This window comes from Hypomesus transpacificus, unplaced genomic scaffold, assembly GCF_021917145.1.
Source record: "Hypomesus transpacificus isolate Combined female unplaced genomic scaffold, fHypTra1 scaffold_107, whole genome shotgun sequence".
In the NCBI taxonomy this organism is placed as follows: Eukaryota; Metazoa; Chordata; class Actinopteri; order Osmeriformes; family Osmeridae; genus Hypomesus; species Hypomesus transpacificus.
In genome coordinates this window covers 338,296-354,542 of record NW_025813698.1, presented here as the reverse complement: position 1 = coordinate 354,542, position 16,247 = coordinate 338,296, and the positions used below count along the sequence as shown (strand labels likewise).

The 16,247-nt window shown below is 42.3% G+C and overlaps 1 protein-coding gene across 5 annotated transcripts in view; it reads right to left on the bottom strand.

The window, feature by feature from the left end:
* Nucleotides 1-16,247, bottom strand: part of LOC124487917 (cAMP-specific 3',5'-cyclic phosphodiesterase 4D-like) — a 53,500-nt gene that overhangs the window by 33,389 nt on the left and 3,864 nt on the right. For 2 of the 5 annotated variants that reach the window (XM_047050315.1, XM_047050317.1), the window contains exon 3: nt 14,680-14,879. In XM_047050315.1, coding sequence (XP_046906271.1) covers nt 14,680-14,879 — 200 coding nt within the window. Of the gene's footprint in view, nt 1-1,005; nt 1,567-14,679; nt 14,880-16,247 lie in introns of those variants that run through there. The other 3 variants (XM_047050316.1, XM_047050319.1, XM_047050322.1) reach the window with 3 other exon arrangements.

Sequence of the window (16,247 nt, the reverse complement as noted above, 5' to 3'; positions counted from 1 at the left end):
GTCCTCCATGCATCGTTTTGTAATCGTTGTGCTTGTCACACTGTACCTTTAATAAGTTCAAGAAATGTTGTACTCTATGATACGTCACCTTGTCAACAAAATTGTTAGCTACATAGCAGGTAAGGAAATATGTATGAAAATAGAATAAAGCAGGTTTTTTTTTTTACTTTTATCTTATTCCTTATCTCGCCAGTGGTTTGATGACCATAAGGTATTGTGGAAAAAAACAACCTAACCTGCTACAACAAGGCCTCTGTACAGAACCATTTGGCGGACTGCCCATGCCACAAACACAAGCTGGCCACATGCAATCCTTGTGAAAATAACCCCAAATGTGTTCCTGTTAAGAACACCCTCAGGACACCGCCATGGATTTTGCTTTTGTCGAACCAGGTTGAGGAGAGGAAGGTAAGCCAGGAGAGTTGTTTATCCCAAAAGGCAGTGCGTTGAACTTGCACAGCCCGACAAGGCTCCATGACCAACACAACAGCACACAGTGTTGACCTGTGACGGGCCTGCTTAACAGAACTGAACACCTTAGGCACAAGACGAGACACACTCTCTCCCTCTCTCTCGTCGGGAACAAAAGACCCCATTGAGACTAGGACACAAGAGACGTCAACAGAATCATTAACCGTATGATTTTGACTCAGGAGTTACCTTCCAAACTAACCGGCAGGCTTTGTTCACAGTGTCTTGTGACACAGAACTACATGACATGCAAGAATAGTATCTAGCAATGCGACAGGTCAAAGATTCTGCCAGCTGAACAGACTAACAGTAATATACAAACACAGATATGCAGGGTAACTAGCAGTCATCTTGCGATTGCAATAAAGGAGCAATGACACCAATAATAGACAGGCTTTGCACACTGCAGGGTCTCTGTCAAAGCACTGGCAACCCTTGTTCTATCAAACATTTCAGCACGAGTACATTTTAAAAAGTGAGTATTTCTCTTTGAGAGAACGCACTGTAGCACATGCCCCGTAGGTCCGGTGTTACCTGGGTGTGTGAGCCAAAGTGAATCGCCTCTGCAGGGTGATGCTGCGGTTCACCAGCATCTTGCGGAAGAGAACCAGCGAGTTGTTTCGGGGCGAGTTACGAGGAGAGTCCCTGGGGGACATCTTGGGGGAGCCACAGGGTGAGCCTCCAGTGGATCGCGACTTCAGTTTGATGGGCTGAGTCCTGGTACCCATGGCGATGGAGGCCCCAGATTCTGACATGCTACCCCCAGTGTGGCTCGCCTCCAATGCAACCCAGATGCTCTTCTATACAGGGCCCTTCTCTTTCGCCCGCTGGATTCCAGTTCAACAAACTGCCAACAGAGCCCAATAAGTGGCCGACTCAAAGAGTTGCTACGTTTTAGGGTGGGATTGATGCGGGTCGCGTTCAGGGAGAGACACTCGGAGACAAAGTCAATCAGTCAAGGAACACAACACGTTTAAAAAAAAAAAAAAAAAACTTTCCCCTTTTGCCCCGTCGGAATCTCGTTCACTTTGCTCAAGAGAGAGAGATCTCCTGGTTCTCTTGACAGACACAGACACAAGCATAGCACACACCCTCCCCTCTGGGGTAAGCTCTGTTTACATTGCACTGAGCCGTGTCCACCCCCTCCTGCCTAAATATGGCCAGCCTGAGTTATTGAGGGGTTCACTAAAGCCACAGGAGACGTAGCCCACTCAGACTCCTTGGCAAATTGGAACAGACCATGAAGGTCTCAAGAAGGGGGAGAGGAGAGGGGGGGAGGGGGGTTAGGCTCGGAAGGGGAAGTGATTTTTACAATAATTTCCTTTCTCAGGTCATGAGTGTATAAACATTAACCAGCGTTTAAAATTCGTTTTTTTGTTTTGTTGTTGCTCTCCCTGTGCAAGCACATGCCTGTGATGCTGTGTTATGGAACAGGACATTGCTGGGGAGGCCGAATAGGGGCCCTCATTGTGCACGGTCTATTTGGCTAAATCCTACGGGAAGGGCCCCCCACAAATTAGGCAGGAAGGTGAAGTTTAAAAGCATTGTCTGCATCACAGAAAGGACTGGTTGCTCAACTTTTGCTTTCTCTGGACAAGTACAGCTCTAACGTTAGGTCAATACAAAAAGGTCATTCATTTACGACATTTGTGCCAGCACTGATTGACTTCTATTCCGATGCTTACAGTACATCTCTAAAGCAGCGGAAACATATAAATAAGGCCATTCGACTGAAACACTTGACAAAGCTTGGATGTTGGACTGATGGCTGAGGAACGACCACTCATTCTCGTACAAATCAATTGGGATCATTATGTTGGGACATCCATTCCCCTCTGTCAGGCTAGCATCCTGCTGGAGCAGAAACTGACATAAACAACACTGAATGAACATGTCTCACCCCAGCCCATCTCTGTGAAATGCCTTTAGATCAGTGGTTAGGGTTAGAGTCCTCAGGGCCCACTGTCCTGTGCGTTTGAGATGTTTCCCTACTCCAACACACCTGATTCTAATGAATGGTAGTTATCTGGCTTCTGCAGAGCTTGATAACAACGATGAGTAACCGCCAAACCCCCCACCCCCCCTACCCTCCCCGGCCCCACCCGCCCCCCGCGATCTAATCCAATGAAATGAGGATCAGGGGACCAGTTTGACTGGAATGAGCTCACTTATGAAAACACAGCTGCTGAGTGAACACTGGCCAAATCCAACCAGCAGATGGTGCACTCCCCAGCCATGCAGAGGGCTTTATCCTCGCCACATGTACCGACACACACACACACACACAAACACACACACACACACACACACACACACACACACACACACACACACACACACACACACACACACACACACACACACACACACACACACACACACACACACACACACACACACACACACACACACACACACACAGAGCTTGGTAGTCCAGGACCACAGTATGTATGAAGGAATCATAGGGACAGAAACCAGATTTCAACAAGAAGCCAACTTCTAAGGCCTTAATATTTAGATCAACTAGACTGGACATTTACTCCTATACATTATAATCACATGGTTAGCTTAACAAGGTGGTTTACTTCTGTGGTTGTCTTTCTGTGATAAATAGAAAAGAAGCTCTCTTTAGTGTTGAGTAATAAAGTCTATACATAGGTAACTGGCTGTTATTATTCTTAATTAAGTGACCATCTGTTGGGACTTATTCAAACAGTTCTTATATTATTATCACCTGAGTGTACATTCCTGCAAGACTGCTTTGTTGCACCTCATACATCATATCCAGGGAACAACTCATTTAGTAACCTCCACTCTATTTTCACACAAGCTACACACACACACACACGCACGCACACAAACACACAAACCTGTTTTGATGCAATTTTTCAAGAGGAAGTAACACTTTGCTATAATGATAGTTGTACCCAGCAGCGAGCTAGCAGTGAAAGGCAGTATGTTCCTTCTCTCCTAGGTCTATTGCAATGATACATTTGTGTGTAAAAAAACACTTCTCTTCAAAGCTGTATGATGTTACCATTGTAATAAGTCTATTTTTCAAGGGAATAAGAAACTGCTCGTCCAGCATTGACATTGAACTGAGGTAGAAAAAAGCAATTTCTAAATAGGAAATAAGAAAGTCATTATTTATTAAGAGGTCTTTGTCAGTTTAAACTATTTATACGTCTGACTGACATCATTTAGTCCCTACTGTAGCCCTACTGTATACCATGAATACTTGTCTGAACATTGTGCGTGTGTCTGAACCTATTGTAGCTTTCAAATAGATTCAAGTACTTCAATTGTTAAAATAAAACAAAAAGCCCAATACATGATTCAACACAGTGTGCAAAATATGACAGCTTTCACTGTTTAAGTACCAAAACACTAAATTAATTATTAATGCTGCACCCTGGGTGAAACTAATCTGGAGACATGAGACAAAGCAGTTTGTTCAGCTAGACAGAAGCAGAACCTCAGGCAGAACAGCCAAATACTAAAGCACCCTTACAGGACAGCCAAGCCTACAGGACGAGGGCAGGACCCTCCTTCAAAGGCACCGAGGTGTTGTTTCTTCACGTACGGTCTGCTTGCCATCTCCTGTCGGATATGAGTACGAGAGAACCAGTGACTTCGTAAAAGCTACCCTAGGAATGGTTGTATAATCAGGAGTCAGTGGAGCCAACAGTACTCCGGGGAAATTAGACGCATAGTACATTTACATTTAGTCATTTAGCAGAAGCTCTTATCCAGAGCGACATACAGTAAGTACAGGGACATTCCCCCGAGACAATAAGGTTTAAGTGCCTTGCCCAAGGACACAACGTCATTTTTGCATGGCCAGGAATCAAACCGGCAACCTTCTGATTAATAGCCCGATTCCCTAACCACTCTGCCATCTGACCCCTTAGTATAGTATCTTAAATAAAGACTTTACAAGATGTAATCATTTACTAAGAGGACATTTGTGATCCGTAATTCATTATCAAGTCATTCAAGTACCCAGAACTGACCCAAGCAGAACTAAGGATGCATATTGTTTAAGGATTAGGGTTAACCCTGTAAGGAACGCAAGGACTTTTGTTTAGAGTATACAGGGTTTTTCTTTGAACCTTCATTGTTGTTAAAATTGTCACTCACTGATTGGATTTTCACTGATGGTCACAGAGAGCAACTTTAGAGCGTTTCCCAACGCAGAATCAAATCATCTTTCTGTAAATCACCAAGGGAACGGATGGCAACACGGTGGCTATCGGAGATGATAGTGACCTTCCCTTCACCTGGATCTGCAACAAGAACACTATAAAGTCTGCCTCGTATGCTATAATGGCATTGTGTGAATAATGGCCTCCATTTTAGGGCATATACAAACAATCAATGAGAATTCTCTTGGTGGCGTTCTGTGTACCTTACCGCAACACAGATTGCTAGGCTTGGTGGTGTCCGTCAAAGTGCGTGAAGGGAAAACTTCTTTCTGTGGATCACGAAGACATGGTTCTACCTTTGTTTTTGATGAACAAACCACAATGCGTGGCTGGGATTAACTTGATACCAACAAAGCCAAAGGCAAGAAGACTGATGATCAATATTTCCAGGCCATAGCCTTGATTACTTAACCGTCCCCTGATGCAGAGTGATTGTCTGAGGCTTAGCTCAGGAAGATATTAAAGTGACTTCTCATTCTGCAGAGGGGATTCTTGTGTGAGCATCCCCTGAGAGAAAAAAATCGTTTGTAGACACTTTGGGTGGGTGGGTGGGTGGGGAAGTCTACCAAACATGCATCTTCATGGTGTTGAAAAACAATGTTTGTGTTTCTCTGCAAGATTGAAATGTAACAAAGAGAGACTTTGGCATCGATTTAAGGTTGGATTCATACATCTCCTGGTCATCATCTTCAGTGCTATGGGAGTTGAAGATATCTGACAGTAAGCATGCATCCATTTGGTGTAACAAACAGTAATATTTACAAGCATACCAGCAAGAGGAGAAAAAACTTTTCAGAACAGTTAAATAGGTCCTGAAATATTATCATTAACACAAAAATGTTCATTATCCATCAACCAAACATTAGCCACTCGAGCACTGAACCCTACGCAAAGGAACACACACACAAACTAAACAGTTTCCAAGTGTTCGGCATTACTTGTTAGGCTGGACATATTTTGTGCATAATTGTGACGGAATGCTATCAAGGTCAAACACTGGCTCTGCCAAACCGGATGTAAACATTTTTTTTTATGAGAAATGGAATTTCATGGAAGAAGTAGCACCACCGCGCCTTAGCAGTATGTCAGGAATGGGGTGTGAAAACATAGTAGGGAGGGGGTTTAATTCCCAAAGATGACTGGAGTTAGCGTTAATTTACACATGCTAGAGCCATGGAAATGACATCTGCTCCTACTTCTATTTAAACTAGGAGATGGTGTCCCTGCAGTGACTGAGGCAACCTTGTAAGTGATCTAACCTGGCAAAATTCAATAATTAAAATAAAAGTTGGGTTTTTAAAGTATAAAAGATCAAGAAGGGCAGACATTCATTCTATTACAGTGCTGGTGAACAGAGACATTGAAAGGGAGTGAGAAATGCGTATTTATACAATTAGAGTCACTATAAGTGTGGTTGATTTCGTCATTCAGTTGCCAAGCTGTCTCCCCCAGCTGCATGAGGTCTGCCGCTGTTTTCAGGTTTCTGATTGGAAAGCAGTCGAACGTACAAACCATTTAGTATTTTGAAACTTAGGACCAAAAGGGAGTCAAGTGGCTAAGCGGTTAAGGAATCGGGCTAGTAATCAGTATCAATGCCGAGCCGATTCCCCACTGTGCCAACTTACGTTGTGTCCTTGGGCAAGGCACTTCACCCTACTTGCCTCAGGGAATGTCCCTGTACCTACTGTAAGTCGCTCTGGATAAGAGCATCTGCTAAATTACTAAATGTAAATGTAAAATTGATTGTGACAGTTGTAGCTGTGTGTGTTCTGCTTTAACACCCCTCTCTCCCAAGGAAGTTACTTGCTGTGGTTTCACCTTTAAGGTCAAAGTCGTGAGCCTGGTTTCTGAATGAAGACATAGGGCCAGACTGAAAGACTGCAGTACTGTCATCAATAAATAACAAATGCAAGCTCCAATACAATGAAAGAATCTGTATTTTAATTTTGAGCTCACCAGCTATAGGCTTGGACCCCATTGTCCCTCATTAGGGATGTGAATAAGGGTTTACAAGTTTATAACTATCGTAGCTTTTTATTTATTTGCATAACATTTTATTTACAGCACTGTGTAATGATAACACCAACATGTTTTTCTAGAACTCATTTCCAACTACCCAAAGCATATCTCACCCACTCCCAGCGTGTTGCACCCACCTGGGTAAAGTCTAGCTGTCAGTAAGTGCTAAAGTAATCAACACCAGGGAACATTTCAACGCAGTGATATGCAAGATTAAAGAAGAAAGTAAGTGAGGAATGGTGACTTGGGCACACAAGCTAATGGCATGACGGAGAGATTATAAATGTTTTTAATGCACACGACTAGCTCTTCCTTTCCATCTGTCTAGCTTGTTTTATGGCTGGGAAAAACAGTGTGAGTGTGTGTATATACAGAATATATACAGAATGTATGCGTGTGTGTATGTGTGTGTCTCAATCCGACCCAGAGAAATTTGACTGAGGATACGGGTGATTGTAAAGTGACTGAAAAATCAACCATCACATGCTGTGCTCAAAATGAGTGATGAATAAATGGAACCGACATATTAGTCATCCAAGGTCTCTCACCGGCCTTGGTTTCCAACACTGTTTAAAGAGGAGAATTAAACACAACTCAAGCTGATGTCAAAGGGGTTTGCATTTAGATAGGCTAAAAAGTGTATACTGGCATATGCATGTGCTTGTGTGTGTTGAGCCTTGAGATTTGCAGGTTCAATTCTTCAGCCAAAAAAGTCAGTCTACATATCTTGATATCAAAGTTTTGATCTTGGTCTGGATGTCAAGGTCTTTGCTGAAAAGGATATCAATGAATTTTGCCTTCAAAGGGTCATAGCTTACCTATGTATTATTCTATAACACTGAAGGCTACCGAGCTGTTCAATTCTTTTGAAATCTTAAATTTTGATCCAGCTTATATTGGGTAAACACTGGATGCTCTTGTTTTTTGTGTCTCCTTCAGTGTCCTGTTTTTTTTTTTTAGTTCAAACATTTTGGTCTTGAGTCTGGGTCTTGAGAGGATTGGTCTGTGTGTCTTTCACAAAATAATTGCTTTGAATCTCAAGAGTTCTCTCGATCTCACTGTTGAAAGTGAATTGGCGTAATCACGCTTGAAGAATATACAATATGTTGCCCTCCAGTCTTTCTAAAGTAATGTATGATTACAAAAATGATGCGAATCAAAATTCAGGACATGTTTGGGTTTGATAAAAAAAGGTAAGTATGGTCTACAGTAGTGCACTATCTACCATTGTAAAAAAAAATACACTTCTGTATCTTTTTTGCAGAATCAAAAATCCACCATTGTGCTATCCAGAATTCCAAATGGTCCCCATAGACTAATGGCATCTATAGTTTACCTTAGAGCTAACAGGCAGGGTGGTCGTGTGGCAGACATAGTGCTGGCTGATAACAGCCCCCATACCCACTTCTCATGCATCTCATATTCATGGTTGGGATGATTGGAGGCATTCAGCGAGTCATTAAGTATCATTATATTGTTGTTTATGGATATAAAAGTGGTTTGGGATGCAAGTGTGAAGCTGTGACACACAGAGCAGTAAATAAACAGTTTTACAAAAGAATCCTCTTTCACTAGAATGTAGAGAAAAAAAGTATTGCTTACAACTACAAAATTAATCAAAGTTATATTGATGGTTATCATTTTTTTATGTATCATTTTTATAATTTTCAACTGTCAAATTCCTGTTCTGTGTTTATGTGAAAGTGTTTTGGACCACAGTTTTGGAAAGTTCTGCTGTTTTTCTTAAAGGTAGTTTTGCATACCTAGGTTCTAGTATACAGTAAAATCACAAGCAACAAGAACAAACAAGAATATATAAACATGTGTGACATGATTCACACTCGCTACCAACGCCAGAATTAATTTGACACTGGATGCAATTTTGCTTGCAAATTGCCATAAAGCCACACACCATTTTCCCATTATTCAAAAGACTGCAAAGAGAACAGTGTGAAACATACCGTTTTCCTCGACAGGTACTCCAGGGAAACAAATATCTCAACAGACCTTTTTTTGTTGTCATGAGACGGCTGTGGTCATTACAGGTCATTTTTCTATATAAACCACGAAGCAGAACACATTTCCAGTGTGGCTGTGGTGTTAAATCACAAGCCACAAAGCAGAACAGGAGGCAATCAGAATTGATTAATACAATTCCATGTCCACAACATATCATGTATGCCCAAACACGATGTGAGTTTATTGCTCCACACAAAGAATGCAAAACCATGCTTCCAAGTAACTGAAAAAGAAAAACTGGTCATGTGAGAACAGTGTGAGGTGAGAACATTCAACAATTATCAAAAGGTTCGAGCTAAATGTAACAGGTATCCCTTTGCAACTTTGCTCTTTGATAGAGTACTTATCTTCCTCGTCATTTGACAATCATCTAAATTACCCCCAAAGGCCCCAGCTTCCAGTGATCCCATGTACCCAATGAGAATGTCACGGCTGCCCTGCTCATTTACTCGTGCCAGAAGAAGTATTTTCCATATGCCCCTGCTGACTCCCATTATGGCACTAGAACACCCTGTGTCCCTGTGTACCTGGCAGGACATGCCTTGCAGACAAGGGAACATTTTTTTAGCCTTTAGGTACCCATTAGTCAGCTTTTGTGTTTGACAGTATGGTTGAGAAAGCCATCTGCCTAAGAATGCATAAACCTTACATGAAAGAAAATGTCAGAGAAACACACAAGCTGGGATGTCCATGGAGCATATCAGTAAGCACCAGCCCACAATGGAAACATCTGTTAATGTCCCAATCATATCACACATTTGACATCTTTTACCAAGCTTTCAAGTGATCACTACAAATCCTGACATTGTAAGCTCCTTAATGTTAACATAGGCTGGCTTGATAAACGCTCAGATTTAAAGCCTGGCACAAGGTTTCAGTTTCCCAGATAACCCAGCATACACAGACCTAGACCATTATCCCTTGAAAACAGATGGGTTCCATAGCAACGTCAGCCTCACCTAATCCTTCGCCATGCCAGTGTTAAAAGTGTTTCAAAAGAGAGGACAGCGTTTGGAAGTGCACCAGCAACCACGGAAGACGTGTGGATGTCCTCTCAGACATCCAATTGATCACCTCTATCCGTCTCACACACACACACAGTTGGCAGCGGCTGAAGATTCACTAGAAGTCTGTGTCTGAGTCTGAAATAACCCACCGTCTGTGTTCAGGTTTACCCAATTAAAACTGTGATTGATACATCTGTCCATCGTGTCCACGGAGGGGTAGACAGACATTGGGAGTGAAGCGGGGATATTTACATTTAGTCATTTAGCAGACGCTCTTATTCAGAGCGATCTACAGTAAGTACAGGGACATTACCCCCGAGGCAAATAGGGTGAAGTGCCTTGCCCAAGGACACAATGTCATTTGGCACGCCAGGGAATCGATCCGGAAACCTTCTGATTACTAGCCCGATTCCCTCACCGCTCAGCCATCTGACTCCCACTGTTTGGTTTGGACTGTACTCTATCTCCCCTGGCTCCCACAGATGTGCGTTGTCAACTGGTGAACTGGATAAGCGCCTGCTAAGCTCCTCTTATTGAAACAAAACTAGCAGAGAGAATGTGTCCTGGAAATATTTAGCACAGACTGTGACAATGACTCATGATGTGTTCTTAACAGTATTTTCATTGTATGTCCTGTACATGAATAGAGTATTTCTGGCTAGGCAGGGGCATCACAGGCCCTATTTTGCTGGCTCTCTTTCTTTTTACCAGAAAAGTCAGGGCCGATGACTACAATCAGCCCTAAGGCTCCGCATTTAGCATTCAGCAAACAGAGTTGTCATGCCTTTAAATTTCACCTGTACACCTTGAGAAAGCGAACCGTGTCACCCGAAGTGGAAAAGTGTCACAGGACAATAGATAATGGTGTATTCATCACATGCAAGTGAAAGGCGTATGTGTTCAAAAGGCTGTGGTGGTGGTGGGTGACTCACATCTTCACTCCTACCTCAAGCAGCTCCACTGCATGTCCAATGCCTTTCTATCTACCGTGCCAAACAATCAACACGGACGGCTTTCATGGCGGGCTTTCAGCACCAACTGTCACAGGATTATTATGTTTTATGCTAAACTGAGGCCCAGGCCAGGTGACATTACTAACAAGGGTTAGGTGCTGCTTGGGTCAGATGAGGTTACATATAGTCATATAGGGTTGCAAAAATGATCATACATTAGATGGCTCTTTTGTAGCCACCAGACAGTGTTCTTTGACAGTGAATAGGTGGAAAATATCAAATCATGACTGATGCTGTGAATTTTTTTTGCAAAAAACGGTGGAAAATAATGATGGCTGAAGGAGCCATGGCTGAACATCATTGCAGGACTATAAGGCCTTGAGCTTTTGATTTAAATGTGAAGTACATAATGTTCCTAGTCTGCTCCATCAGAATTAGAACCTGTAATGTACTCCATTATATCAATATCAGGAGAAATGGGTGAAAAGTTAAATCCCATTGTCAGATTCTATTTCGAAAACTACAGCAAATATGAGCAAATAAGAGCAGATTTGGAGGATCAAGATGTTCCATCAAGATCTAATATTATCACAAAAGCATAATTAACTACTTTACTACTGCAAAGTAGGCAGACCGTGTGCTGTGCTGGGTATTGTGCGTCTGAATTGCCGTCATTGAACACTAGCCCCATTCACATTGTCTAAAAGACGTAGAGGATGGCAGAAATCAACACAGAGAGCCCCCCTCTACATAATACAAAGTAATCACAGCCTGTTGATTCTCCATTTAACAAGTTATAGGGATGGGTTGACTTTTTAATCGAGACTAGTCGCTTTAGATTTCTCCAGTGGACTACTGCTTCAACATTAGCCTTGGGATTCAGGCTTGGTATAAGGGAATACTAAAGGATGTGATTAAACATTTACATAAACAAGAAGGTTAATGGGGATTACCGTTTCAACGAGGTTGGCCATGACATTCGCGTCTTTTTGAGGCCAGGACGCAGCTTCTCCAGAGTTCTGTTGCGACATAAGTACCGTTCTGTGTCCGAGTGAAAACGCTGCTTGATTCGGATATGAGTTCTTGGTTGCCGCCACAGATGTTTCGGTGGTTTGGCTAAACCCGCACCATCTCGACTCAAAGCTGTGCACTCCATCCCGTCTTGTGACTTGACCAAGTGGGAGCCTTCTCAATTCCTGTGACCTCGTTCCTAAAATGTACACGCTGGCATTTTGCGCTGTCCTCGCGCCGTGGTGCTGAAATGAGAGCGCGCTCACTCCGACTCAGGTCAAATCAGTGAAGAAGCACCATACAAATAAAAATAAATTATGTTCAATCTTCATCTAGAGATAAAGAAAATTGCTTAGAAAAAAAGCAAAAAAATAAGATATCCTTGCACAAGTCCGTCCTAAACACTTCGCCACGGTGAAGCTTTTTTGATAATGCAATTTTTTCATTTGTAGCATTTTTCTAATAAATTCTCACGAAATAATACAAGGTTATGAGTTTTCACAGTCAGCAATAGATAAAACAATATGCTTTCAGATAAACTCCTAGGCTCCAGACGTCGGAGAGAGAGACAGAGAGAAAGATAGTTAGTGTGAGCTCATCTCAGCGCGTTATAAACCCACTCCAGACACGAGGTATGAGTGAGTGAGTGAGTGAGTGAGTGAGCACGACCACTGACGTGAAGTTGCATTACATCAAGGGGTGAGCAATGCTGCCCGGGAACTCTGCAATAATTTATTCCACGAAACAAAACAAGCATTGCTGTTGGTTATGGCTGTCCCACAAACACAACATTCGTAGTCATCGAACAGTAACTCAAATGATTTACTCAAATGAGTAAATCATTTGAGTAATAATTAATTTAAACACATCCCATCGGTTTTATATTATGACCTTCAGGAACACGAACCCATTTATCCTTTTTGCTACGTGAATACATAACAGTAAAAGTCCTTCCATTACTCTGAAAAGGTATTTTTTTCAATTACAGTTTTCAACAGTCTGTGTTGTTCTAGACCCAATTCTAACCATTTTCAATATGGTATTCTACATAACTATCCTTTACCTTAAAAGAGATGCATCAAATTGAACTATTCATTAGATTTCATGAGTTAATTGCACTAATTTCATTCTTCAAAATGATAGCACATTCCATGTCATTTATCTCTTCCATACAATTCATTTCACTGTGCCCTTTTCCTGGCTTGGCAAACATAATGGTCTGTTATCAGAGATGAGGGGAAGAAATCGAGAATGAAGGAGAGCGTGGGGAGAAGCAAAGGACAGAGGAGAATGAAAAGGTGAGGCACATTAGTGGTTACAAGGGATCGAGAGAAAGAGCAAAAGAGAGAGAAGAAGAGTATGGGCAGAAAGAGAGAAAGAGCAAAAGAGAGAGAAGAAGAGTATGGGCAGAGAGAGAAAGAGCAAAAGAGAGAGAAGAAGAGTATGGGCAGAAAGAGAGAAAGAGCAAAAGAGAGAGTAGAAGAGTATGGGCAGAAAGAGAGAAAGAGCAAAAGAGAGAGAAGAAGAGTATGGGCAGAAAGAGAGAAAGAGCTAAAGAGAGAGAAGAAGAGTATGGGCAGAAAGAGAGAAAGAGCTAAAGAGAGAGAAGAAGAGTATGGGCAGGAAGAGAGAAAGAGCTAAAGAGAGAGAAGAAGAGTATGGGCAGAAAGAGAGAAAGAGCAAGGTGAAGAGAGAGAGACAGAGACAGAGAAGCAAGAAAGAAAAAAGTCAAAAATGGAGAGAAAGAGACAAAAGAACTTCCCCTCCTCCTCCTCCTCCTCTCCTGACCTTTCTGCCACTTGTCTCTTCTTGTTGCTTAAGCAGAGCAGCAATTACCATTCATTTGATAAGAGCAAGACACCCATAACACCTGCAGAAAAATACACACTTGCATTATTAAATCCCTGTGGCTGCTTTCATTATCCTCGCCTTTGTACAGGAGTCAGGTGGCCAAAAGGACGTTGTGTCCTTGGGCAAGGCACTTCACCCAACTTGCCTCGGGGGAATGTCCCTGTACTTACTGTAGGACGCTCTGGATGAGAGCGTCTGCTAAATGACTAAATGTAAATGTTGTATGAGAAGGACAACCGAATTAGCAGGTCTGCCTAAATATTCTGCAACACAGAGTCAGAATCTGTGTTGGTCAAAACCTTTGAGTCAAGATTGAGTCATGCCCAAAAAATTAAATCATCTCCTGCTGGAAAAAAGTAATTAACAGCAGATCTTTTCATCCGGATGTAACCAACAGCCAACCAGTGAGTAATGGTTTTCAGCATGGCTTTAGACCTGGACTCATTTTGTGTCAAGGGAGGGTTGAATCCTGATCCAAGGGATAAGGAAACGTGATCATGTGCACATAAACAATACACAATGATCTATCTTTGTACTACGGCCTGTATCTGATATGAAATGAGAGAAAGAGAGAAAGAGAGACAAAAAAAGAGAATGTGATAGAGGGAGATGGATTTATGGAGAGGGAGAGAAACAATCTTGACAGGCTTTTCTTATTCTGACTAGGTTTAGAGGAGGATGCAAGGATTTAGCTAGTTCAAAAGCTATGGAGGTACCGCACACAGCATGTAGGGAAACTGGGGGAGGTACAAGTGGAAAAACAATACCTATCTGCACAAATGCAGACATGACGAGACGAATCAAATACAACGAGATCATTAGCGAGGCGTTGCGAGTGTACTGTACGTGAGCGTAGGGTAGAAGCAAGGGAAATGGGACGGGCAGTAATTCCCCTTCCATTATATTAGGGGGGGCACCCCCCCCCCCCAACGACACCCCCGCCCCCCCCCCCCCCCCCCCCTTTTTTGTTGTTCTTATTTATTGTTAACTTAATTTTTTAATATATAGCACCAGATCACAAAATAAGTCATTTAAAGTTATCTTTCCTATAATCGCAAGCTCTAAAACTAGGGGAAACAATGACAGGGCTCGAATCACTTGAACAAGTTCAGTAGGAGAAGGGCCTTCTCTCTGATCACTCACTCGTTGTCACTGATGGTGTCCAGGCTGTCGCTGGCACCGGCCAGGGCCTTTCTGTAGATGGCCTCCAGGTCCACCAGGGGTCGACGGTGGTGCTCCTGGGCTGAGTGGCGCCTGGACAGCGGCGGTAGCAGCATGGGCCCCGAGAAGCGACGACGCACTGCATAATTGAGGTTGGCCGTAGGGAGGGATTCCCGTCGTCTCTGTGGAGGAGGAGGCAGACTGATAAATGAAGATGTTACATATTAAGCCTGGATTTTTGTGTACATCTCTGCTCTAGTTCAGCCTCAGCAAAAAAAAACTATAACATTTACCAAGAAATCTAAGGCTTTCGACAAATCCCAGTTCTAAGGGAACAAATCTCTCCCAGAACAAATTGACTTACGACACAAGTGTATAGCAGTTTAAAAGCAAGGCAATGTCTCTCTTCAGCCAGCATAAAGCAATAAATCAGATAATGTGTCCAGATAACAAGGTCTCCAAGGGCCCAAATGTGTTAGACCATTTGGAAAGTGAGAGAAGTGCAACTCTAAACTTTAACACCTAGGGGCCTATACATGTGACACTCCAGAAACACAATTATAAGAGTGAGAAAACATTTCCCCCAATTTCTACAGCACAAACTGGGAACTGCAATCGCATAATCTGATTCATCACAAATTGATTTCGGTCTTGTCAATTCTAGGTTCTACAGAACATATTCTCTTGCAATCTAGAATTCTGTTTGTTCTAAGAACCTCCTGTAGTCATAGATACTACACTATACAAAAATACCATACAATATACACAATTATAATAATGTATTCATTTATCATCAGACACTTTTATCCAAAGTGACGTACTGGGAATAGAACCTGAAATATATGGTTGATACCCACCCATATATTTATTTATTAATATATGTATAGTATAGTATTCCATTATCAGCTGCTCAGCACAGTCGCTGTAGGAGAGAGTAGGTGTCTGATAGTGAGAAGCAAAACCTGTTCTAGTCATACAAGTCCATTGGCCACTCATCCATCCACCATTCCATCATGTCAGATGGGATTCACATTAGGCTGCTTAAGAAACACCAAGCAGACTGTGTGTTCAGACTGGGCTTGTAAACCCTCATAGCCTAAATACATGACAACTGACTAGACTCAACTATTTGCTCGTCGATGGTTCATCTATTCAGCACTGCCAGGAGAGTTGTCTACCATCTAGAGTATTGGACAGTATAGATGAATCTGGAGAATGGGGAAGAACATCAATACGATGGCAGATTGCAGTGTCACTGTTGCTTGGCCAATGAACTTTGAGACAGAATAAAAGAAAGAGGAAGAGAGAAGAAAGAGACAGAAGAAAGACAAACAGACTAAATGAAAGAAGGGGACAAAATGGAGGAGGAGAAGAGCAAGAAAAGATCTGGTAAATAATGAGGCTACACACAAGATGCCTGGCTTGAGTGTGCCTCCAGAATAGGGAATCAGACGTGTGTAATTAAGTAATTGAGATTTCAGCTCTCAATAATTAAAGCTTTGATTGGGTACCCTACTCAAGAACAACAACAGTGTACTTATTCCCAATCA